Below are 20,752 nucleotides of genomic sequence, written 5' to 3' on the forward strand. Positions count from 1 at the left end.
TAGCAGAGAGGTTGGGCTCTTAACTTTTTAGGCTCACAAAGACAAATGCATCCAGATTTGTAGACCATAGGTACAGTATATTCATTTAAATTTCAAACTTGTAGCAAACTCAATTACATTACATTTGAATGGGACACATTGTTGTTGATGAACCCACACTGGGTATTTCCAGGCCCCCCCCACCCCACCCCTTGGCTTTCAAATGATCTGTCCACCACCACTGTGCCACCCTGGTGTCTCTGCTCAGCAGTAAGTGAGATTTTGGACAGAAAGAGACATTCAGTTGAGTCACTTGGGCAACAGGGTTTTATTTACACCCATTTCATTTGAGCCCTCGGTGTAATAATACTCTCTGGAACAATCTGGTCAATACAGGCTCCTTTCTGACTGTTCTGTTGTCCTCCCACATCCATCCCTCCCACTGGCGCTAGCTCAATGGGGACATTTGCAGTCGCCTGGCATTTCAAATCAGGGGGCATGATGAATAGAATGAAAGGGGGGAATTTGGGAAATATATGGGCAGTTTTTTTGTTTTTTTAAAGAAAGTGGGCTACTATGTGACAATGAAAATGAAGTCTTTAGCTATAAATATGCAAATTCTCCTTTGTGGTTGGTCAAAGCAGAGGCCTTGCACACAACAGTCTGGTACTTAAAGCGCTACATCAGCGGTCACTGACCTGTTTGATGTCAAATGAGAGCTCCGGAGTACAATAAGGGCGTTGTTATATCATGTTGAGTGCTGCTGAGGACCATCTCATGTGAGTCGTCTCCTGAGGACATGAGGTGACCTGCTGTCCTCACCAAGTTGCACTCTCACCAGGGCTATCCCTCATCAACTGGGTGCTCAGAGTGCAGGTGTTCGTGTGTTTGTGTGTGTGTGTGTGTGTGTATGTGTGTGTGTGTGTGTGTGTGTCCCAGTGAAAGATGAGAAACAGGCATGAATAGAGAAGAGAAAGGAGGTGGGGTGGGGGAAAACTTGGACCAAGTGAGAGAGAGTGAGAGAGAGAGAGGGAGACTTGCAAGTTGTATTGTGAGGGAGCATTTAAGCAGAGAAGAGCATGTGAGAGGACAGAGGACGCCAGTATCTTAAAGAGACAGAGAAAACACAAAAAGGGACTGACTGTACAGGACTAACAGATGAAAAGGAACACAGCAAAGCCTGTATACTGACAATCCTGGATATTCTTTAATGTGGGAAGAGGCGGCTGGACCAAAAAGGTAGATTAATTAATTAATTAATCAATTGTTTCAAGAATGCATGATAACAGATCAGCTATGAATTGCTCTAAGTGATATATTTACATGTTTTAATCTGTGCTTTTCTATGTACTTTTAAATTGAAAGCCCGAGGCATTAAGCACTAAAGCAAACTGTCTATGTGGGGAAAAGTGTTGTTCAGACAGCGTCCTGCTGACATTACATTCTCTGCTCTTTAGTAACGTGACAGAGGATCACACTGTGTAGTTGCTTGTGCTGCAAACTTAATCCACCATAGCAGCTATGGGTATTAGACTGTTTACAAGTGTGTTGTAATCAGATTTGAGGTTGGAACGGAAGACCATGAAGAATCCACTCGTGATGCACTATGATGTGTTTCCAGAAGTGCATGTGAATTCATTATCACTCATCTGTGATGAATTTCTGATGGGAAACGTGTGACTGAAGACACTTTTTATGCCTCATATCCAACCATGGAAAAAAGAAGACTGCTCAATAGTTTTGAATGATTTGTTTATTTTTTTATTTGAATGTGGTTTTTTTTGTTGTTGTTTTTTATTTCGCTGCACTTTTGAATTGAACTTAAGTTGGTACTGGTGAAGCACAGAGAGATGACACCTATAATGAATAATTAAATGTATAGGAATTGTAAATTACAATGAGTGGTCTGTGTATTAAGGAAAAGGTAAAAAAAAAAAAAATGTATTTACACAAGTGGTCTTATAAACTTAAAATCGAAGATATTCAGAGTGCCCGTGGCTGAACACAGGTACAAGTAGACCACTGCAGAGAAAAGCCTGTTACGTTCTTATATCCTGAAGAGAGTTGATATTCCAGCATTGCAGAATAAATGTACCATTCCTCAGCACCTATCAAATTTATTGATGAAGTTTTCAAAGAAGTTGACCCCGACGTGATTTGAACACGCAACCTTCTGATCTGGAGTCAGACGCGCTACCGTTGCGCCACGAGGTCCTGTGACGACATAAGTGTGGACAACCGATCATGAACTTATCGTAGTGGCTATTTCTGTCCCCGTGCGTCGTTTTAAATCTACGAAATGTTTGTCTTGTCGATCGTAAGCTTTCACTCACAACAACCCTTTCCTTGTGTTTCTCGTAGCTGTTACCTGATTTGGCTTTTATTTTTAATTGATAGTACGTGTCTCTTAATTTTCACATTAAAGAAGAGCAAAACATGAGATCACAGCCGCGCTTTGTCGTTTCACCAGCACGGTATGAAAGTTTACGCGTCCCTCCATTTCCATCCTTTAATACGTGAAGGTGTTGCAGGTGGTTTTGTCTTCAGTCAGTCACTAGATGGCGCAATTGAACAGAGTTTAGTTGGTTTCTGATTCAGCCTGAACTTCTTGCTTTTACGCCCAGCAAAGAGCCATGAAGGCCCTCAACAAAACTGGTCCTCTACAAGATGTAAGTAGTAAAGTAAATAATAAGGTATTTGCACTAAAGTCATGCAAATTAAAGAAGAATGTATGTGACATAGTTGTTAAAGTTCATGGTCCCTCTACAGGATGCAAGGACTGGCTGCAATTAATCTGTGCTAATATGAAAACAAAACAAACCGTCGTTTCCAAAAGCCTCGTGCGTGTGTTATAAATACATGTGCTAAATTTGCTTCTAGTTCAGCTGATGTAGGTTGGGCAAGTCTGTCTGTTAATTCCAGCTGTTCTCTTCTTAAGGAAAGAAGAGGAGCATCTGGAGAATCTAGAGCACCTGCTAACCTTCATTAGTGACCAGACTATTCATAGGAAAATGGATGGGTAAGTGCACACAACAGAACACACACAAAAATATGTGTTTTTTGTTTGCAATCTCTGTTGTTGCATCATGTGACATCACGAGTTGAAAACAAGCGTCTTCTATGGCTGTTGCGGTATTCTTTACTTCTACAATTCGCAGGTCTGTTGTCAGTAAGGCAACATAAAACACAGTCACCTTAAAGTAGGGTTGCTCAGTGTTGACGTTATTGTCCCTCCTGCTGCAGCAGTTTGTGGCATGTTGATTGGTGCAATAGGTGAACATGCAGTACAATAGGAAGCAGTCAATGTCCATCCAGTTGTTTTTATTTCACTGTTTCTATCACAGCAAAGCCAGATGTCCTTTCTCTAATTCAGAAATATTCAGCAGATATTCTTGGTATCTGGACAGTGAGGTGGAAGCATGGGCCTCAGTCTTGATTTCTAACATGTGTGCCTGTCAGTGTGTATTTTGTTTTGTTGCTGGACAACACAAGAAAGACTGAGATTGTACATGTCACAATTCCTCCTCTTGCTGTCAGGAAACAGAATAAGAACACATACAGCCTCCCCCACACACCTCGCTGCTGCAGCAACCAAAGCTCCAGTGCTGCTTGATTCTCAGACTAACTAATACCCAACTGACCACATTCACTTGGGTTTAGCCCAATTTTAAAATCCATCTAAGACACAATCTACCAGTGAGATGAAAGCCTGCGCTCATAAGTAACGCAGCTAATGAAAGATTTTTGAGATGATTTTGGGTCAGGAATTGTAGTGTCACCATAGCTGAGCAGTGGCATGACTTTAAAAGTTTTTACCGTACTCTTAAAGAACAGAAATTAACTTAAGTTCATGTGTCTGAACATGAAGACTGGGACCTTTAAAGGACCATACCAGTTGTATATACTTCACATTTCTGCTGGCCATTTTCCCCAAAAATACTAGATATTTTTATACTAATTCCATACCGTGCAGATCCCCACTGTTTCCCATTCATTTCAATTTGACAGCTAACCTATACAGGCTTCTTTAACGCAACTAAACGATCATTGTCAATATATACTCTATATAATTGTTTTTTTCTTTATGTTTAAGTAGGGCAGAGCTTCTTTTATTATGCAGGAAGCCACTGTTTCTCTTCTAGTTTTAAATTCCTGGCCACACAGATTATGACATGTAGCTAACTCTCAAATCCTGGTCCTGAATGTTTTGTCAAGTTGTTCAAATTTCAAATGAGTCATGTCTGCCTGGAATTTGGGAGGTCAATCTGATAACTTGGTGCTTTGGAAAGTGATCAACAGGACCACCAGTGCAGTATAGAGTTATTGATTAAACCACTGTCTGTTTACATCGCATTCTCTGCTCCAGCCATCACATTATAATAGTATTCACATAATGTGCATTCAAATGCAGACCATGTCCACTCCACATGGGCTGATTTGTCTGTGCACCAATAGTGAAATGTGAGTTTTTTTTCCCACCTCCTGGATATGTAATGACATGTGGACATACAGTTTTTTTTAAATATATACTTTAAGATGATGTTTGGTGATTAAGCTTTGTGCAGTTTTTCTCATGCAGTTTCTTGAAAACGCAGGTAATGAATAGGCCTCTTCTCTCGTCCATCAAGAAATAGTTTGTCTGTGTGCTGAGTCAAAAGCTTGTCTATAACCTGGAGGGTTTTCTAAACCTGCAGAGATTTTATGATTTGCAGTTCAGGGATAAGAAGCTAACTGGGACATACAGGAGAGAGAGAGAGAGAGAGAGAGAGGAGAGAGGAGAGAGAGAGAGAGAGAGAGAGAGAGAGAGCAGCCATCTGTGTGTTCTGCTGCACTGGATGCAGTCTCCATGGCAACATGGTGCTCCCGCAGCAAAATCCTGGGAAGATGGTTTGGTCCCCACCCCCATGCGCATGCACACAAGTGCTCCACAGACACTTGAGAGGGGGACAGTGCTCATGCCTCTGCCGTCCACACACACACAGCACACACACACACACACACACACACACACACACACACACACTGATCCTACAAACTCCACTAGCACAATTTTCCTGTCAGTATATATTTCACTACATGTTACATTCGCTCTTTACCACTATATTTTATTATTATCACAATGTCAGTTATCCTTGGGGAGAACTTGAACCATTTCTCCATCCATTCTCTGTCTCTCACTTCTCACTTCCTCTCTGTCTGTCTTTTATATACCACTCCATCAACAATTGCATCACCCTCTTTAAAGCCGAGCTCCACATTTGTCATTCTTTCCAGCCACCAATTCCCAGCAGGCTTTGGTCATTCCTCCTGTCAGCTGCCCTGCACCTACACTCTGTTTGTGAGGAGGATGAAAAGAGTGATAGACCTGGTTGGCTTTTCTGTTCATCACTTCTTTCATGTGAAGCATCACCAATTTTCTGTTTCAGCAGTTTGAGCTTTTCTCATTCTCCTTACAAACGCAGCGAAGGAGGGAGAGATGAGATAGGTGAGGGAGAGTGAGGGCAGGAATTGAAAAATTCTCTTGTCTCTTTGTTGCCATATCCCCTTCACTCTGCTCATCTCCCACGCTATTGGACAATCCAGCCCCCTCCCATTTTCACACCAGCCAGTCAGCTTGTACAATCTCTGTATCTCTTGCCACACAAGAGTCGCTCTCTCTCTCTCTCTCTCTCTCTCTCTGTCTCCCTCAGTCACTTTCCCTCCTGCTAGCACACACATACATGCGTTAAAGCCAGATCCCGATCACACACATACACACACATACATACACACACGCCCTGTTCCTGCCTGCCTCCCTTGACTCCCTGCATGAGGTGCTTTTTGCTGTGGCGATGTCGGGTTTTGTGGACGGATATCGCTTCCACTGGAGGAGAACGTGCTGAAACTTCCTCGCACCTCCTCTTTCATCTGTCACGAACCTGCTGTAAGTAAATCTTTCTCTACGACGCCTGCTCTCATCCCCGCTCTTTCATCCCACCCCACACCCGACACCCCCCTTTTACTATGTGCCGGCGCTCATTCCTTCATCCTCCACTATTTCCATCCCACACCTTCCTCCCCTTGGTTGGATGGTGCGCGCCTTTCCCTTCTCTTACGTCTCCCTCACCTCCCTCCAGCTGGCGGATGCTGACACCCTATGTTGGCTGTATGCAGAATAATGCTGCAGGCCATTTGCTGGCCTGTGATGGGTTTGTGCTGTGCAGCATAACCTGATAAATATTTCCCGTGTGTATGTGAGACCCCTTTTTGTGAAGCTGGCCTGACTCTGATTATAGATGAATGGAGCTTTCTGTGCTGGATAGGTGGTTTGGTGATATTCTGGTGTGAACACAGACTGGGAGATGCTGGGAATATGAATGTGTGGCTTGACAATGAATATTGTTTGCATGGATGATGTAATAACTCAGATAAGACCTTTTTTATTGAAGAAATTTAAACATGCAACAAAAATCATTGTTTTTTTTTTTTTGAATAGATAAAAAAAATTTTTATTTCATTCAGCATGCATCAATTTGATATTGTTCACTGTAATTTTTATTATAAATGGTGCTATGTCTCACCACTACAGTCAGGTGACAACCCTATGTCACCATGTTTGGTCTATTTTTTACAATTTCAGATTACATGCATTACATGGATTTAACAAACTCTACAAAACTCTTAAAAGCTTAAAACAAGATTGTTTGCCTCTGCTAAGTGTCCGAAATGGATTTCAGTTCCTCACTTTGGTCTCAATCTAAACTCTATTAAGATACAGTTGATGATGCTGGGAGCACAACATTACTTTGACCTTAAGCATGATTCTTTGAACAGAACTCCAACATGACACAGTTGAGGCTCAGTGGAGGGCTACGACAGAGGTTTGCACTCTCGTACATGTAAGAGCAGAAAAGCCGGGATGTTGTACGAGGACATTTTCTAAAAGGTTGAAATAGTGATCCAGGGGCACCTCTGGTCGCTGTGGGGGGAAGTGGAGACTGGAATGTCCAGCTGGCATGGGAGGAATGTCACCGGAGCTGCACGGGAGGGGGCGAGAGTCAGGCGAGGAGGGATGTAAACTTAACGGTGAAAAAACACTGAATGATTAACTGAGCGGTGGCCACTACTGTAACTGCTGCATTTTCTGCCTCATTGGCGTCATAACTGTCATATGCACCCCTCTGACTTGCTAATGTGGAGGGTTTTGATGCTGATGCTGAATCAGTGCAGCGATCTGTACAAGGAAAGACGTGGAGCCATTTCTGTATTCTATTAATACACTAGAGTAGTTAAAAGCACCACGACCAGTGACGTGACAGCAGCTGATATCCCTGTAAGTTGTGACTGTTGTAGCCTGTACGTGTGTGTGTGTGTGTGTGTGTGTGTGTGTTTGTGTGTGCGTGTTAAAGGTGTGATGCTCTAAGGTGATTGTGTTGCCATGGGTAACAGCAACAGACTTCTTTTTTCTTCCACTCTGCAAGGTCAAGAAAATGTTTGTGCAAGTCTAACTTTATGTAAATGCTTTCGATGCAGCTTTTATATGCACACATCAGAGAGAGGCGGGGGGGGGTAGGAGAGGAGAGGGTCCTTTGGCACAGAAGCAAACAAGTACAGCTCAAACTCATTAATTCAAAGTTTTAAGAAGAAGAGAACATTTTTGATTAAACTCTCAGAGCTAGAGGGCTTCCCCTGAGAGATGTGACAGCTTTAGCTGGGACTTCTGTAAGAATCTGGTCAGGCTAATTGTTATTACCCTCTGCTGTAAAAGCTGTGATGGCTAATTCAGCTTAAATGACCTTTTTTATTTTAGTTCAGTTTTTATTGATTTTTTTTTTTTTTTAAGCATCCAACTCCAGCTTCTCCAACAGGCATGCTGGAGCTCAGCTAACACTTTTTCTGATGGATAACAGTCATGTGGAAGTGATATTAACGATTACTGGGTTATATGCTCTAGTGTCAGTTTCTATGTGCATTAGATTTTACGCCAAAGGTTTTAGAATAATATGCAGTTTATGTTTTACGTTTTTCATGTTCACTTTGATGTGTATTCTAAGCCCAAACTATTTTTTTTTCTTTTTTGGACAAAAAATATGATGTTTTAGTTGAAAATTGGCTGGATAACAGATTCCACGGGCACGGTTATTATCTGTCCCTTGTTTGGATTGAAAATAAGTGACTGTACATGCTCAGATGTGCACACACATACAGCATTAATGTGTGGAATAAAAGTGAGCGCATATTTGTGCTGTGGTTAAAGGACATATATTTTTTCCAAAGCATATTCAACCGTATTTACTTTGCATTGTTGGGGGGGTGGGAGCCATGTGGTGAAAGCTTAGTGACTGAGCTGAGAGATGCAGTCATGTCATGTTGGATATATTTAGACAGATCCCTCAGGGGGTCTCAGTAATAGCACTGACCATATTATGCCATTTCCTGAGCATTATATTTATAACAGGATATGAAACTGCTGTAAAACACAGCAGTTTTAGTCAGTTTGGTCCATTTCTGAATTCATTTGAACATTTTACTGTCATATGAGAGAGGTTTCACATCTAACTAAACATCTCAATACAGTGCACCGGGAAAGGGGTAAATGCAGATTTCTTATAGCCTACAATACAAGATCATTTCACATTTATTCGTTTATTCTTCAATATATGGCATGTTTTGCACTTTTATTTTAACTTGTCTTTTTCCACTGTGCTTGTCACGTAATCCTTGATTACAGAAGATGGCTGCTTGCTTTCAATGTAGGCTTGCAATTCTAACCTTTATATTAATACAGAGAGTTGTGTAGTGATGCTTCAGTTCATTATAAGTTCTGATCAGAGGGTCAAAAGAAGAAGATATTCAGCAAATCAATCTGCATTATATGGCACTGTTACATGAATACAACTGAAGGATAGACTAGTTACACTCGTTGATGTGTTAAAACAATGAAGTACTCATGTTCCTGTGGTCACCAGTCCTGAGTTGGTTCATTACTTCTTGAAGGACTGACAGATATAGGCCCTGTACAGTATGCTTACCAAACATTTAGATGTTTGAATTTGCACTGAATGTTTCTGTATTGAAAAATAATAATAACTGTAAATTCTCCTTGCTGTATACCATCCTCTCCTATAGGGTAAATATAGAAACCAGAGAAAAAAAAGCTTTGGTGACTCTGTGTTGGTAAAAACAAATAGTGAGTAGTATTGGTTAAGTTGGCAAAATTTGGGTCAGTGTTATGAAAGCATACGAAAGCAGCGTATTTAGAAATACATGGTCAGATGAGCTTAGATGAACAGAAAACTTGCGATGTAGCCATTCACTGTGGATTAATGATTGCGCTATTTCGAGGTCTAATTAAAACCATAAATCCACTTGTAATCAGCTTCAATCAAACTTGTGTAATTAAAAATCAAAAACACACCCTGTCAGCCCTCTAACTGAATTCTGTCAGTATCTGTGTTTGGAGAAAATCCTGATGTGCTTGTTGTCTGTCTGCTCCTTTTTTTTTTTTTTTTTTTTTTTTGTTCCGTCGTCATGCTTTTGTGATAATGATGTGCCACTAGAGCTGCGTGCACCTGTGTGTCTGTGTGCGCTGAAGTGCGAGCCGTGTGTTAATATGTTGATGCAGGCGGTTCCTGTGACACATTCCTGCCCAGCTTGGCTCAGATCAGGCGAGCTGATAATTTTAGCTGCGCTTACATCAGTCGGGCCCCGCTGTGTGCGGGACAGTGAGGAGGAGGTAGCGCTCCTCGACATTTGTCATCCACTACGACGTCCTTGCCATAGGACTGCACATGATTAATGTGTGTGTTGTAATGTGTTAGTCAGCAGATAGGCTTCCCTGTTTTTCTGCCCTGCCAAACGTAGCAGCAGTCTGACAGACTATAAGGCAAACAGTGTTGGATTTGGCATCAGCAAAGTGTGATCAGTATAGTGTAGGATTTCTACAGATAAAAAGAAGCACTTGCACATTCCAATGCAAAAAAAAAAAAAAAGCAAACACAAAAAAACCTTTGTGAAGCCTTTTATTATTCAGTTTGTGTTGAGATGGTTTCACAGAGGCGTTGTTTCAACTAGAGTCATTTTACTGGAAGGAGTTTCTGTTATTTTGTCCAGCAGAACTACTTTTCCTCCTTCATGTGGAGAGGTTTAACAGACGTGCAAATCATAAATCCGCCGACCTATCTGCATGACGGACAATTGATGGAAATTCTAATCCCCTTTAAGTAAATGAATTTCCGCCATGTGAGGACCCACAGGGGTTTTTTTTTTTTCATGATGCCTGTTTAAAATGAGCAGTTAAGAAAAACAACAACAAGAAAACAAAACAGCTTTCACACTGAGGCGCAGCTATTCTGCTCCTTACAGCCACAAAGTAAGAACCAAAACTCCAAGTCACGTTACATAACAACTATATTTCATCTCTGACATCCATCACTGTGTTTGATTTTGTTGTGTATGTGCGTGTGTTTCTGCGACGTGAAAGATATGGGAGCAAAATGCCCATGGCTTTTTTTTTTCTTCTTCTTCCGTTGTGATTGCTGTGCTTGTTTTCTGGATATTTGGCTCTTACATAAACCACATTGTGACCTCGCTCAGATGATGACAAACATCTGAACTCCCCACATACCCAGAACAGATAAACACTCAAACGCACACAAAGACATGGAAGCTCTGTTCAACTTCAACCTATACCTGAGACATCACTGCGGTCTGGTTCTGTTATGCCATGTGACTTGGAACTGGCTGTTTATGTTAATATATGTTTAGCTCGGGGCGTCTATTCCCACAGTTATTTAAAGAAGCAAATTATGTCAGGATCAGCTCCCCTACCCTGTGGCACATGCTCTGCTTTCACTGAAACAAGTCTCTCTGCTGGGAGAGGGAGAGGGTCGGGTGGAATAAGAAAGTGGATGAAGAATCTGTGCATGATATAATATTCCCTTTGATTGTATTACCCTTCAAAATATTATTTAATATAGAAGATTATGATATTCATAATATCATAATCTTCCCATTTCTTCTGCTTATACCTATGTTTTGCAGGCTTTTAACCGGCCATACAAACTCTCTGTGTAAAACACATGCGGGAATAATAAATGTCAATGTCAAAGTGAGTGTGTTTGATATTCATAATTCCTTTCAAACAAGAAAGAAAGAAAACAGCTTGCCCATTTTTCCCCCCCAAACTTGGTCTGTTATCAAGATGACATTATGATATTATGTGACTGTGCTCCGCATCGCGCACTCTGAGAGATGGAGCCTGTATCTCTCTATCTGAGCCGCCCTGTGTATCCTATTTCTCGAGGCTCGGTGGAGTTGAGCTGCTCTTCTGATGTTCGCCTTGACGTTATTCATGTCAAGAATCTCTTGATGAAGTTCTGTTTGCAGCAGAGTGAATGCAGTGGGGGTGATGGGGGTGGGGGGTGGTGGGGTATAATGCTTTTAAAACTGCAACGGTCCCAGAAATACATTTTACTTGTGGTTTATTTCAGATGTGTGAAGGATTAAAATGGATCAACGACTTTTACAAATTTTTATTATTATCAATTCTCATATTATTTTCTATGAGACACATTCTTTATACACTTTTACACTACATCTATTTTAAGGCAGGTGCAGGTGTGAGACTCTAACAATAACTTGTATGTTTACAGTTTAATGACTTAAGGGAATTATGTGCTTTCAAGGGAACTTTTTTTGAATGATACTGACACTTGTGAGTGAGTGAGTGAGTGCTCTGTTTCATATGGATGTAAGGCAAAAGGATGTTTGTGTGAAGTGGAGCTCTTGGCATACAATTTACGCTCACACACCTGCTTTCCCTGAGGCCAGATGTGGTGTAACAACAGCTGGGCCGCTGCCACTGCATTTTTTTGCTTTCAACCCATCAATCAATCAGGGATTTGCACGTACAGTAGTGTTTACTGCAGGTTTACTCTGAGCAGCCAATAACAAGCCTCCTGGTTACAATGGTACGTGCATAGTCTCAAATGGCCTGCCGTGTCTATGTGGTGCATATGGTGTGTTTACATATCTATGTATAGAATAGCAGAGACACACATGCTGGTAATTCTCAAACCTTGTTAGTAGTTACACCTATTTTGTTTTTTTCATTCATAACTTTGAATATAATCACACCTTCTAAAAAACGCTGTAACCATGAGGATACGGTTTGCACTGTTGTGCAGTATTAATGCTGTATAAACATACATGAAATCAGACTCTTATGTCTAATATGCATCGCATGAACCGGAGCTTTATGGAACCAGGTGCAAAATCATGCAAATGTTTAGCATGTGGATCCTTCTCGAGCGTTTCTGAGTCACTACTATGCTGGTCGTCCGAGGATCCCTGCTCTTTTCCACAGTGTGTGTGCAGCTCAGAGCACGTGCCTGCCAGTGGTGTGAAGGGGATGAGAACTGATAGCTCTATATATAGAAGTATATGTATGGTGGAGGCTTAAGACTGAACCGTGCAGGAGAATGGAAGCTCGGTGAGCATACTAACTGAGGGTTACACAGGCTGGTCCGTACACATCTATTAGCTGTGGGTGTGTTGTTTTATTTATATCGTTATGAGGACCAAATTATGGTTTAAACCCTCAGAGTGAGGTGTGTGTGTGTGTGTGTGGTGTGTGTGTGTGTATGTATGTGTGTTTTTGTATGTGATTGGAGTCATTTCAGCAGCAATGCAGGAAAGGGGGAGGTGGGCTATAGTGTGACTCAGACTGAAACAGCTGACTGTGTGTGTTTGTGTGTGTGTGTGTGTGTGTGTGTGTGTGTGTGTGTGTGGGTGTGTGTGGAGATAGAGTTATCGTGTCAGGCCTGGAGCTGTCAGACTATACGCCATCGTGGTAGACCCAAGATCTCAGGATCATGCTCTGTTACACAAGCGCCTTCTCGTTATTCAGTGTGTGTACGTGTGTGTGTGTGTGTGTGTGTGTGTGTGTGTTTAAATGTAGTGTATATACACTATCTGTATGTCCTCTTTTCCTCTTCCTCGTCATCGCTTTTCCTTCTCGTCGTGTTCTTGAGTCCGTTTCCCCTTCTTCTCTTTCTTCTCCTCCACATCTTTTCCAAGTTCACTTTTTCTGACGACAGCGGTCACGAGGTTTCAGAGCGCAGCAGATGGAGGCAGGAGGGTACAACGCTGTGCAGGGAGTAGAGCTCATAAAACACAAGGCATCAGGTGTGCAGCGCTGAGTGTGGGCACATTACTGGCTGCGAGCAAACACAGCGGCACCCTTAAACCCTTGTTACTCACTTTCACTCTTCTTGTCACATTATTTGTCGCTGTGTGCGACTTCCCACAAGGCACAGAATAAAAAGTGTTACACCGGAGGACCTGAAAAAACAACATGGCAGCTATGTGATTCTGTGAAACTATAATTCTTTACTCACTGCCTGAAGTAGGTGTAGTAGATTTTCTTGTTGGATGAGCTGGGGAGCATCGCTATCATCACCATCATTACTGTTATTGATCCGCCTCTTGACCCCGGGGCAGAACGGTTTCTTTATGTTGTTGATGTTGCACAAGACACAGAGTCAACAGCTGCAGTGGGTTTGTTTCTACCATTTGACTCACACTAAAGTTCCTCCTCCCTGCTTTGATAACCATATTATTATTCTTATTGAAAGGAATGGGGGAAATTTCTACAGTGGTATAAACCTTGTAATATCTGAGAATATGTAATGAAACACTTTTGTTTTCTCATTATCTATCGTCTTTTCATGCATACTCCCATTACATTACGTGTATAGTTTCAGGAGACTCACTGTGGCTGCCACTGGTGGTTCATCTTCCTCCAGTTTTAATAACTGCAGGAGTTGTATATTCTGATAAAACTGTCGTTTCAGCAGAAAGCGCAGCGCTAAAGCAATAATACTGTCGAGCGCTCACTGCAGGGACGACAGCAGTCTCCCTCAAAAGGCTGCCCACACCGGAGTGCAGCATTTTGTATATAGTTTTGTCAGATACCCTCCCCCCCCTCCCCCCTTCTCTACTTCTCTAATTACTTACTGCGGAGCATGAAAACAAGACATCCGATTAGGTTGTTCTATCCAGCGGCAGTATGTTTGTGGGAGTTGATTTCGTTTGGAAAGAACAAGCCTGCAGATCTTGTAACTGCTGTCAAGTCCAGCATGCATTTGATTCACTTGTTTAACAGGTGTAAGATCACTGGCTCCTACTGAAATCAGTGGAAGTTGTTAAGAAGCTGCAGCAATACAAAAAACACAATAATCTTTACGGGAGATTCAATAAATTCGCTGCAGACAGCTACTGATCTGTCGTATCTCTTATCCTTTACTTCCTGTTAGACCCACCATAGTAGATGTGGCCTGTGAGTATTAGGCTGATGGGATTTCGGAAAGGTGTGTGTGGGCGTGGAGGACGCAGAGCCGGAAGCGAGGGAGGAGAGACGACTGGACTCAATCCGCACAGATTAACTGTAGATTGATGTTTTTTGTCAGAAAATCGTCACCTCTTGCTCCAGATTAAACTCTTGAGCACTTCATAAGGACAGCATGTTTAAGAGATTGGGAGCAAAATTATCCCGTGGCGAGATATTTTACTTTAAATTCAAAATGATAATCCCCTTTTCAGTATTAAGGGTTTTTCTTAATCCCTGCATATGTGTAATTTGATACTATAATACTTGACGGAGAAGCATATGTTCCAAATTCTCATTTGAAGTTTGTTTTTTTTCTTTTATAGGTGACGTATCATGAATTATATAACTGTGTTTTGTTTGGCTGCCCTGTGTGTGTGCGTGCGTGTGTGTGCGTGTGTGTGCGTGTGCATGTGCATGTGCGTACTTGGCTGGCTAAGAAATGACATATTTCTTCATAACAGTAACTGGAGGCCAGATGATCCAACTGTTTGGATGAGCGTCACCCGTCAGCTGCTGTTTCGAGAAGTAAACCTGCTTCTGGGCCTGATCATCGAAGCTTTTCAGAGCGCACAACATCTCACAAATCACATAATGAGGCACCAGATTGAGACATGACGTGCAATATGCTCCCGGTTTCAAGTTATTGTCTTTCCAGCTCTGACAGTTGGACTTTCCTTCTTCTTCTTCCTCTCCTTCTTCTTGTCTGTTTCAATCTCTACCTCTCTCTCCCCTCTGGCCAGCACGAATTGTTGGCCCATGATGCAACCCCACTCCACAGTTTAAGTTTCCCAGCCAATCAGAGCGCGGCAGTAGGAGGGTATCCAGTCTGCTCATGCTTGCAAACAGCACTGACAGTAGGAGGGACTTTCAATTTACACTCCCACCCTCTGTTGTCGTCCCTGTTCAGCCCTTTTTCAGTGTGCCTGCGTGTGTGTGTTTGTGTGTGTGTGTGTGTGTGTGTGTGTGTGTTTGTGTGTGCTGTATTGGAAAAGGAGAAAAAACGAGGGAAGGAAAAGGGAAAAGGAAGAGTGGTCAGCAGGACTGAGGGGGGGTGGGGGGGTGGGCCTGCGAGCTTGAGTCAGGGCGTATGCTGATTCTCCAGTGTTACTCTGACTTTACTCATTTCTGCCATGGAGCGTTCTACACTGATCTACTCCTCTCTACTGACAGTAGGTAGTCTCTCCGTCATGTCTGTGTGCGTCTGTCCTCATGTTCATGCAGCACACCTGCACATGTATGACTTTGACAGTATCAGCTCGGCTGTCACCATAGTGACGTGTGTGAGTTTGTCCAGGCTGTCGGCACATATCCATCAGGGCTGTACAGGTGCATGACAGTGAGCGGGGAGCAGATGGGCTGATACTTTTACTGTGTTCTTTTCCTTTTCCCGATGAAACTGTCTGTCTCTCCGTCCCTTCTCCCTGCCCTCCTGCTGAACTGGGAAGAACGACGATTAATTTCCTGTCTTGCCTACTCCACTTCTTCCCCCTCCACTTCATTTCCACGTGTGTGTTATAAGAGATACACATGAGCTGGGAGGATCCAGTTGTACAGTGAAGCAAGAGCAGGAGTTTTAGTGCTGAATGAGACAAAGGAAGTGAGGGGAAGAATACTATTACTTTGTGTCCTGTTAAGCCTGCAGTGAATAGACGCTTTGTGTTTTAACTCCACGGGTGTTAGCTTTTTGTCACACGCGAACCTGCTGCAATCATGCACTTAAAACACACACACACACACACACACACACACACACACACACACACACACACACACACACTGTTAGTCACACTTGCAAGCACTGTAATCCTGAGAGTTCGGGGAATTACTCAAGCTAAGGTCACCAGCAACATTACTGCTGTTATTGTTGTGTGTATAATTGCCAGGAGAATTATAACACCTTTCATTTTGATGGTATTAGTTGACAGTTCCCTGCAGGATGTGTCTGCTCATACATCACTTTTTGAAGCTTCCTGCAGTCCTGCCTGGGCTTGGCTTCATCCCACCCTGCTGCTTTTAACTGCAGAGGCTAAATTTCGCATCTGCACGTCTTCACTCACTTTTCTGATTTAGCCAAGCCTGTCAGTTAACTGGTCATGGTTACTTTAAAGCTTCAAAAACTAAGCATTGTGGCCCACTTAGGAATTAAAGCAGGCATGAATGAAGTTGGAACCACGGTCTGCTGAATACATATGCATAATTCATGTGCATGCATGACTCTCACGTGTGTCTGTTGTTGCATCATGTATGCATGTTATGTTTCAATCAGCCGAACTGTTAAGAACATACAAGTGCTTTGTAAAACTCCCAAAGCTTTCATGTGTCAGTTACAGAAAATGGAAATTTGAACTTACAGTTTGACTGACACTGACCAGATGGTTTAAGCTCTTGTGCTTTTTTTTCATCCCAGTGTTTTGAGAAAGACTTCTTATTTTGAGGATTTATTCTTATGCAGAATCTTATTATTACTGTGGCCACCCAAAAAGAACGTCTTTTCAAACACAGTCAGCAGTAAATGAACGGACGCCAGCCACATCATTCTCCAGCAGTCCTGAGACCCCTGGTCCTATTTTAGTTTTGCTGTCATTGATTCCCTCGCCTACCCACTAATACATGTGTCTAAATTTAGACAGACGTCATCACAGAATGATGATATTAGTATCAGTGTGTTCTAGCACAGACAGAGAATGGCAGGGAAGTGTGAGAACTTTACTGAAGTACACAGAACATCCTGTGGTTGATCCCTCTTTAATTCTCCATTATGTGGAGAGACATTCGAACTTCTTTTCATCAGAGACAACCAGATACTCTTGAAGTGACGCTTTTACGTGCAGGATTTCTTGAGAACAATGCATATTTAGATGCAGACAACACATTACCTATTTAGCCTCTAATCATTTCCATCAGACACCCTGCTTGTCCCTAACCAGCGTGTGATTGTGACCTTTAACCTCCCAGTCAAGAGACTGTGTGTCACTGGACCCCCTTTGCAAAGACTGGAAAGATTCTGCCTGGCTCTTACCCACCCTGATCATGTGTGTGTGTACGTACTGTATGTGTGTGTGTGTGTGACAATTGGACATGAGCAGAGATGGGACATAAGGGATTGAGTGTCGTATTAGAACCAGCTGTGACAGATGCGCAGACAGGGGGAGAGTCTGGTGGGGGATGATGATTATCAGTGTGTTTGTATGTGTTTTTGTGCATGAGTTTGTGTGTCCTTGCCATTGTTTATGTAAGTGTTTATGTTCATAACTACTGTATATCTTAAGGCCAGGTATGTTTGTTGGAAACACACGCTACTATCCACTCATCCCTACATTTATATGAGCGTGTGACTACATGTCTGTGTCTGAAACATGAATAATACATGTGTTGACCTACTGAGAACGTTTGGCTGGACTACATTACTTGAGCTAGGTAGCAACACAGATAAAAATGGCATGCACAGTGTTCATGAAAGGTGCCATTTGAAGCCTGAGGTCAGGTCAGGTCTGTGTATCTCAGAAATACGCACTGTGATGGCCTTTTGTCACCTTTCTCACAAAAAAAGCCATTGTTGCAAATGGCATGCGCACATTTTGTTATTCAGACTGGATATTTTTGCATTGCTAACACCTAATCTTTCCACTTTCTTATTTCACATTCACACACTAGATGCATGTTAGCAATGGGAATATGCTGCAGTAGCATCTTTAACATACTGCTGTAATTGTCACGCCATATGTGTTGGGGCTTGTGCTGATGAATGTGTAAGTGGTGTAAGTGTGTTGCTGGGCAGAATATCCATACCTTGCAGCTGCAATTCCATAATGGATGAGATTATGTAAGGCATGGGGCTCTTCCGTTTTGCCACTATTAATAATAAATAAACTGTCAGTGACATGTATGCATTGCAATTTATTTGGTGTGTTATTTAGACTGTACAAGTGTATTTTCAATGCAGTTTGAATTAGAGCCAGCATGAAAATATTTGGTAACATTTAATATACAGGTCTTATTAAAGGTCCCATATTTACACTTTTACATTTTATTTGAAGTTTTAATAGCAATAAGAAGATGAAAACCATCTGAATGTAGTTTAACATCTCCTCTCTCAGGCTTCTCTCTGGAGCTCTAGCAACAACAGGTCAATGAGCCAATCAGAGGAGAGGCTCTGAGCCTCTCTTGTGATTGGCTGACTGTTTTCTGAGTGATCAAATAAAAATATAGCACATTTCGGTCAGAGAAACCAAATCCTGCAAGTTTGGATGTTGCGTCAAGGGTGGAATGGGCTTGGGGCACGGCTGAGAGCGATGACTGCTTTGTTGTGACATCACAAAGTTACAGAAGTCCTGGCTGCAAGTTTTAAGGCTTAGTTTCTGAATACAGGCTGTTTGTGTTTCTCTGTGGACCTTGACACTTTCACAGTATTAATATAGAACCTAGACCTGCTTTCTAATCAAAAAATGCATGGACATCTCACTTTATACAATATGGGACCTTTAAACAATTCCATACACTGATCTATTATCCAAATTTAAGCAAAATGGTGCCAAACCAGAAAAATTATAATGCAGGATTATAACATACCATCACTCACAAACTGATGCACAGGTCCTTTAATACACACTGAAACTAAATAGAACTGCTAGATCAGGTATTTGTAAACAGGCTCATATGTCTAAAGACAACAAACTTTATATGTAATTATATAAAAGATATATATATATATATATATATATATATATACTGTAAATCTATGTGTATGTACATAGATTAAGAAAAAACACCCAATTATTTTACTCATGTTGAATTCTATATTTTATGGTAGCACATGTGGCTTGATCTTGAGAATCTCTGGTAGATCACAGTATAAACCTAACAACTGAACTATTAACTAGACCTCACTAGTGACTAGCAAATATAGACAGACTGACAAACACAAATAGAGGGAAACACAGACACTACCCTGCACATTCTGCACATTCATTCAGTCACACGTGTGTACGAGTGAAGTGGATGTAACTGTCACAACAGGTTTGGTGCATCAGGAGTGTGTATTATTCCTAGTATGGATTTGAGGACTTGTGTGGCCAGGAAAACCTGTTTTAATGCATTATATTTTAGATCTGTAATTAAAAGGCATGTCTTTAACTACTGACTGCACTTAGTGTTTAGTTACAAAGCCTTTAGCCTCCTTTATTTTCCACTGTGATGTTCAACAAGTTAGGCACATGGTGATTCAGGTTCGTCTACATCTGCTCCTCTCTGTTACACTCAGCACTGGTGCATGTGTCTGTTTCACACAGTTCTCCTTCAGCTGGCTTTGTCTGGCATTAACCTAGAAATAACACCACAACAATGGAGACATTTTTATACTAATCAAGGAGTTAATCAGCTTTGTTCACTTTGGTTCCTGGTACCTCCTGCGGGAAGTTTGCTGAGCTTTAGCGGCCATGAAAGTGACACTCAACAGAAAAGCTTTTATAGGCATATATAGGCAAATATTCACACTTTTATCTTTTTCTCTCTCTGCAGGCTAACTGCTGTCGTTGTTCGTGGCTTTAAATGTCCTCTGCCATGGCGAAGCGTGAGGCTGGGAGCACCAGCCCTGTGGTCCGTCAGATAGACAAGCAGTTTCTGGTCTGCAGCATTTGCCTGGATCACTACCGCAACCCCAAGGTCCTGCCCTGCCTGCACACCTTCTGTGAAAGGTAACTAATACTTGTGCTCTCTTATTGAATGAATGCTGGCAAAAGCCTTAATTACCCACAATTCCCTCAAGCTAAATCTGACACAAACCCAAGTCTCTGCTCACCCCTGTTCACACCGTCTGCTACATGTAGCTTTTTGTGACCATGCAAAGAAGGTGGTAGAACACAAGCTTCACTGTGGCTATTTTCCCTGCCAGGACTTATCCTCCCTGCTTATTACTGAAGAATTCTTGTCATATTTACATGTCCCATAATAGAAGAACCTCATCTATTGCAAATCCCTACCCGCAATTAAACAGCTCAGAGCACTTCTCCTCACCGACTCCACTGGGATAAGTGCATTCCTTAGCATCAGGGACCGTCAGTGACTGCAGTCTGACAAAAAGCCCCATTGTTGGGAGATACATTTACAATACTTGAATTTGCAGTTCCTTCGAAAGACGACACCCCCTTGGGCGGTACTTACTGCGGTCTTTTCGTGCCGAGCCAAGCTGAGGAGGCCTTTGGGAAAGTTTGTTGTGGGTCAGGGTGGGAGGATGGAGAAAGAAGGGATGGGCGTGTTGTTAGGTGCACAGGATAACCAGGATTATGTTTCAAACTGGTTTACTTCTAAACCTATCATCAAACAAATATTTATGGAATAGTTTTGAATAGCCGCACAAAGTATGGGATAAATCCTTTTTTCAAGCAGGGGGCATTGAGGGGCATT

General features: G+C 42.1%; 1 protein-coding gene and 1 non-coding gene across 6 annotated transcripts in view; one reads left to right on the top strand and one right to left on the bottom strand.

The window, feature by feature from the left end:
* Nucleotides 1-2,121: 2,121 nt before the first annotated feature.
* trnaw-cca lies at nt 2,122-2,193 on the bottom strand. The gene has a single exon. It is a non-coding gene; the product is annotated as a tRNA-Trp (tRNA).
* Nucleotides 2,194-5,780: 3,587 nt separating this feature from the next.
* Nucleotides 5,781-20,752, top strand: part of LOC111217210 (tripartite motif-containing protein 3-like) — a 38,180-nt gene continuing 23,208 nt past the window's right edge. For 2 of the 5 annotated variants that reach the window (XM_022738980.1, XM_022738983.1), the window contains exons 1-2: nt 15,459-15,523; nt 19,868-20,043. In XM_022738980.1, the coding sequence (XP_022594701.1) occupies nt 19,898-20,043 (146 nt within the window). In that variant the 5' untranslated portion in view covers nt 15,459-15,523; nt 19,868-19,897. Of the gene's footprint in view, nt 5,903-15,457; nt 15,524-19,867; nt 20,044-20,752 lie in introns of those variants that run through there. The other 3 variants (XM_022738981.1, XM_022738982.1, XM_022738984.1) reach the window with 3 other exon arrangements.

This window comes from Seriola dumerili, unplaced genomic scaffold, assembly GCF_002260705.1.
Source record: "Seriola dumerili isolate Sdu_G_001 unplaced genomic scaffold, Sdu_1.0 BDQW01000040.1, whole genome shotgun sequence".
NCBI classification, from domain to species: domain Eukaryota; kingdom Metazoa; phylum Chordata; class Actinopteri; order Carangiformes; family Carangidae; genus Seriola; species Seriola dumerili.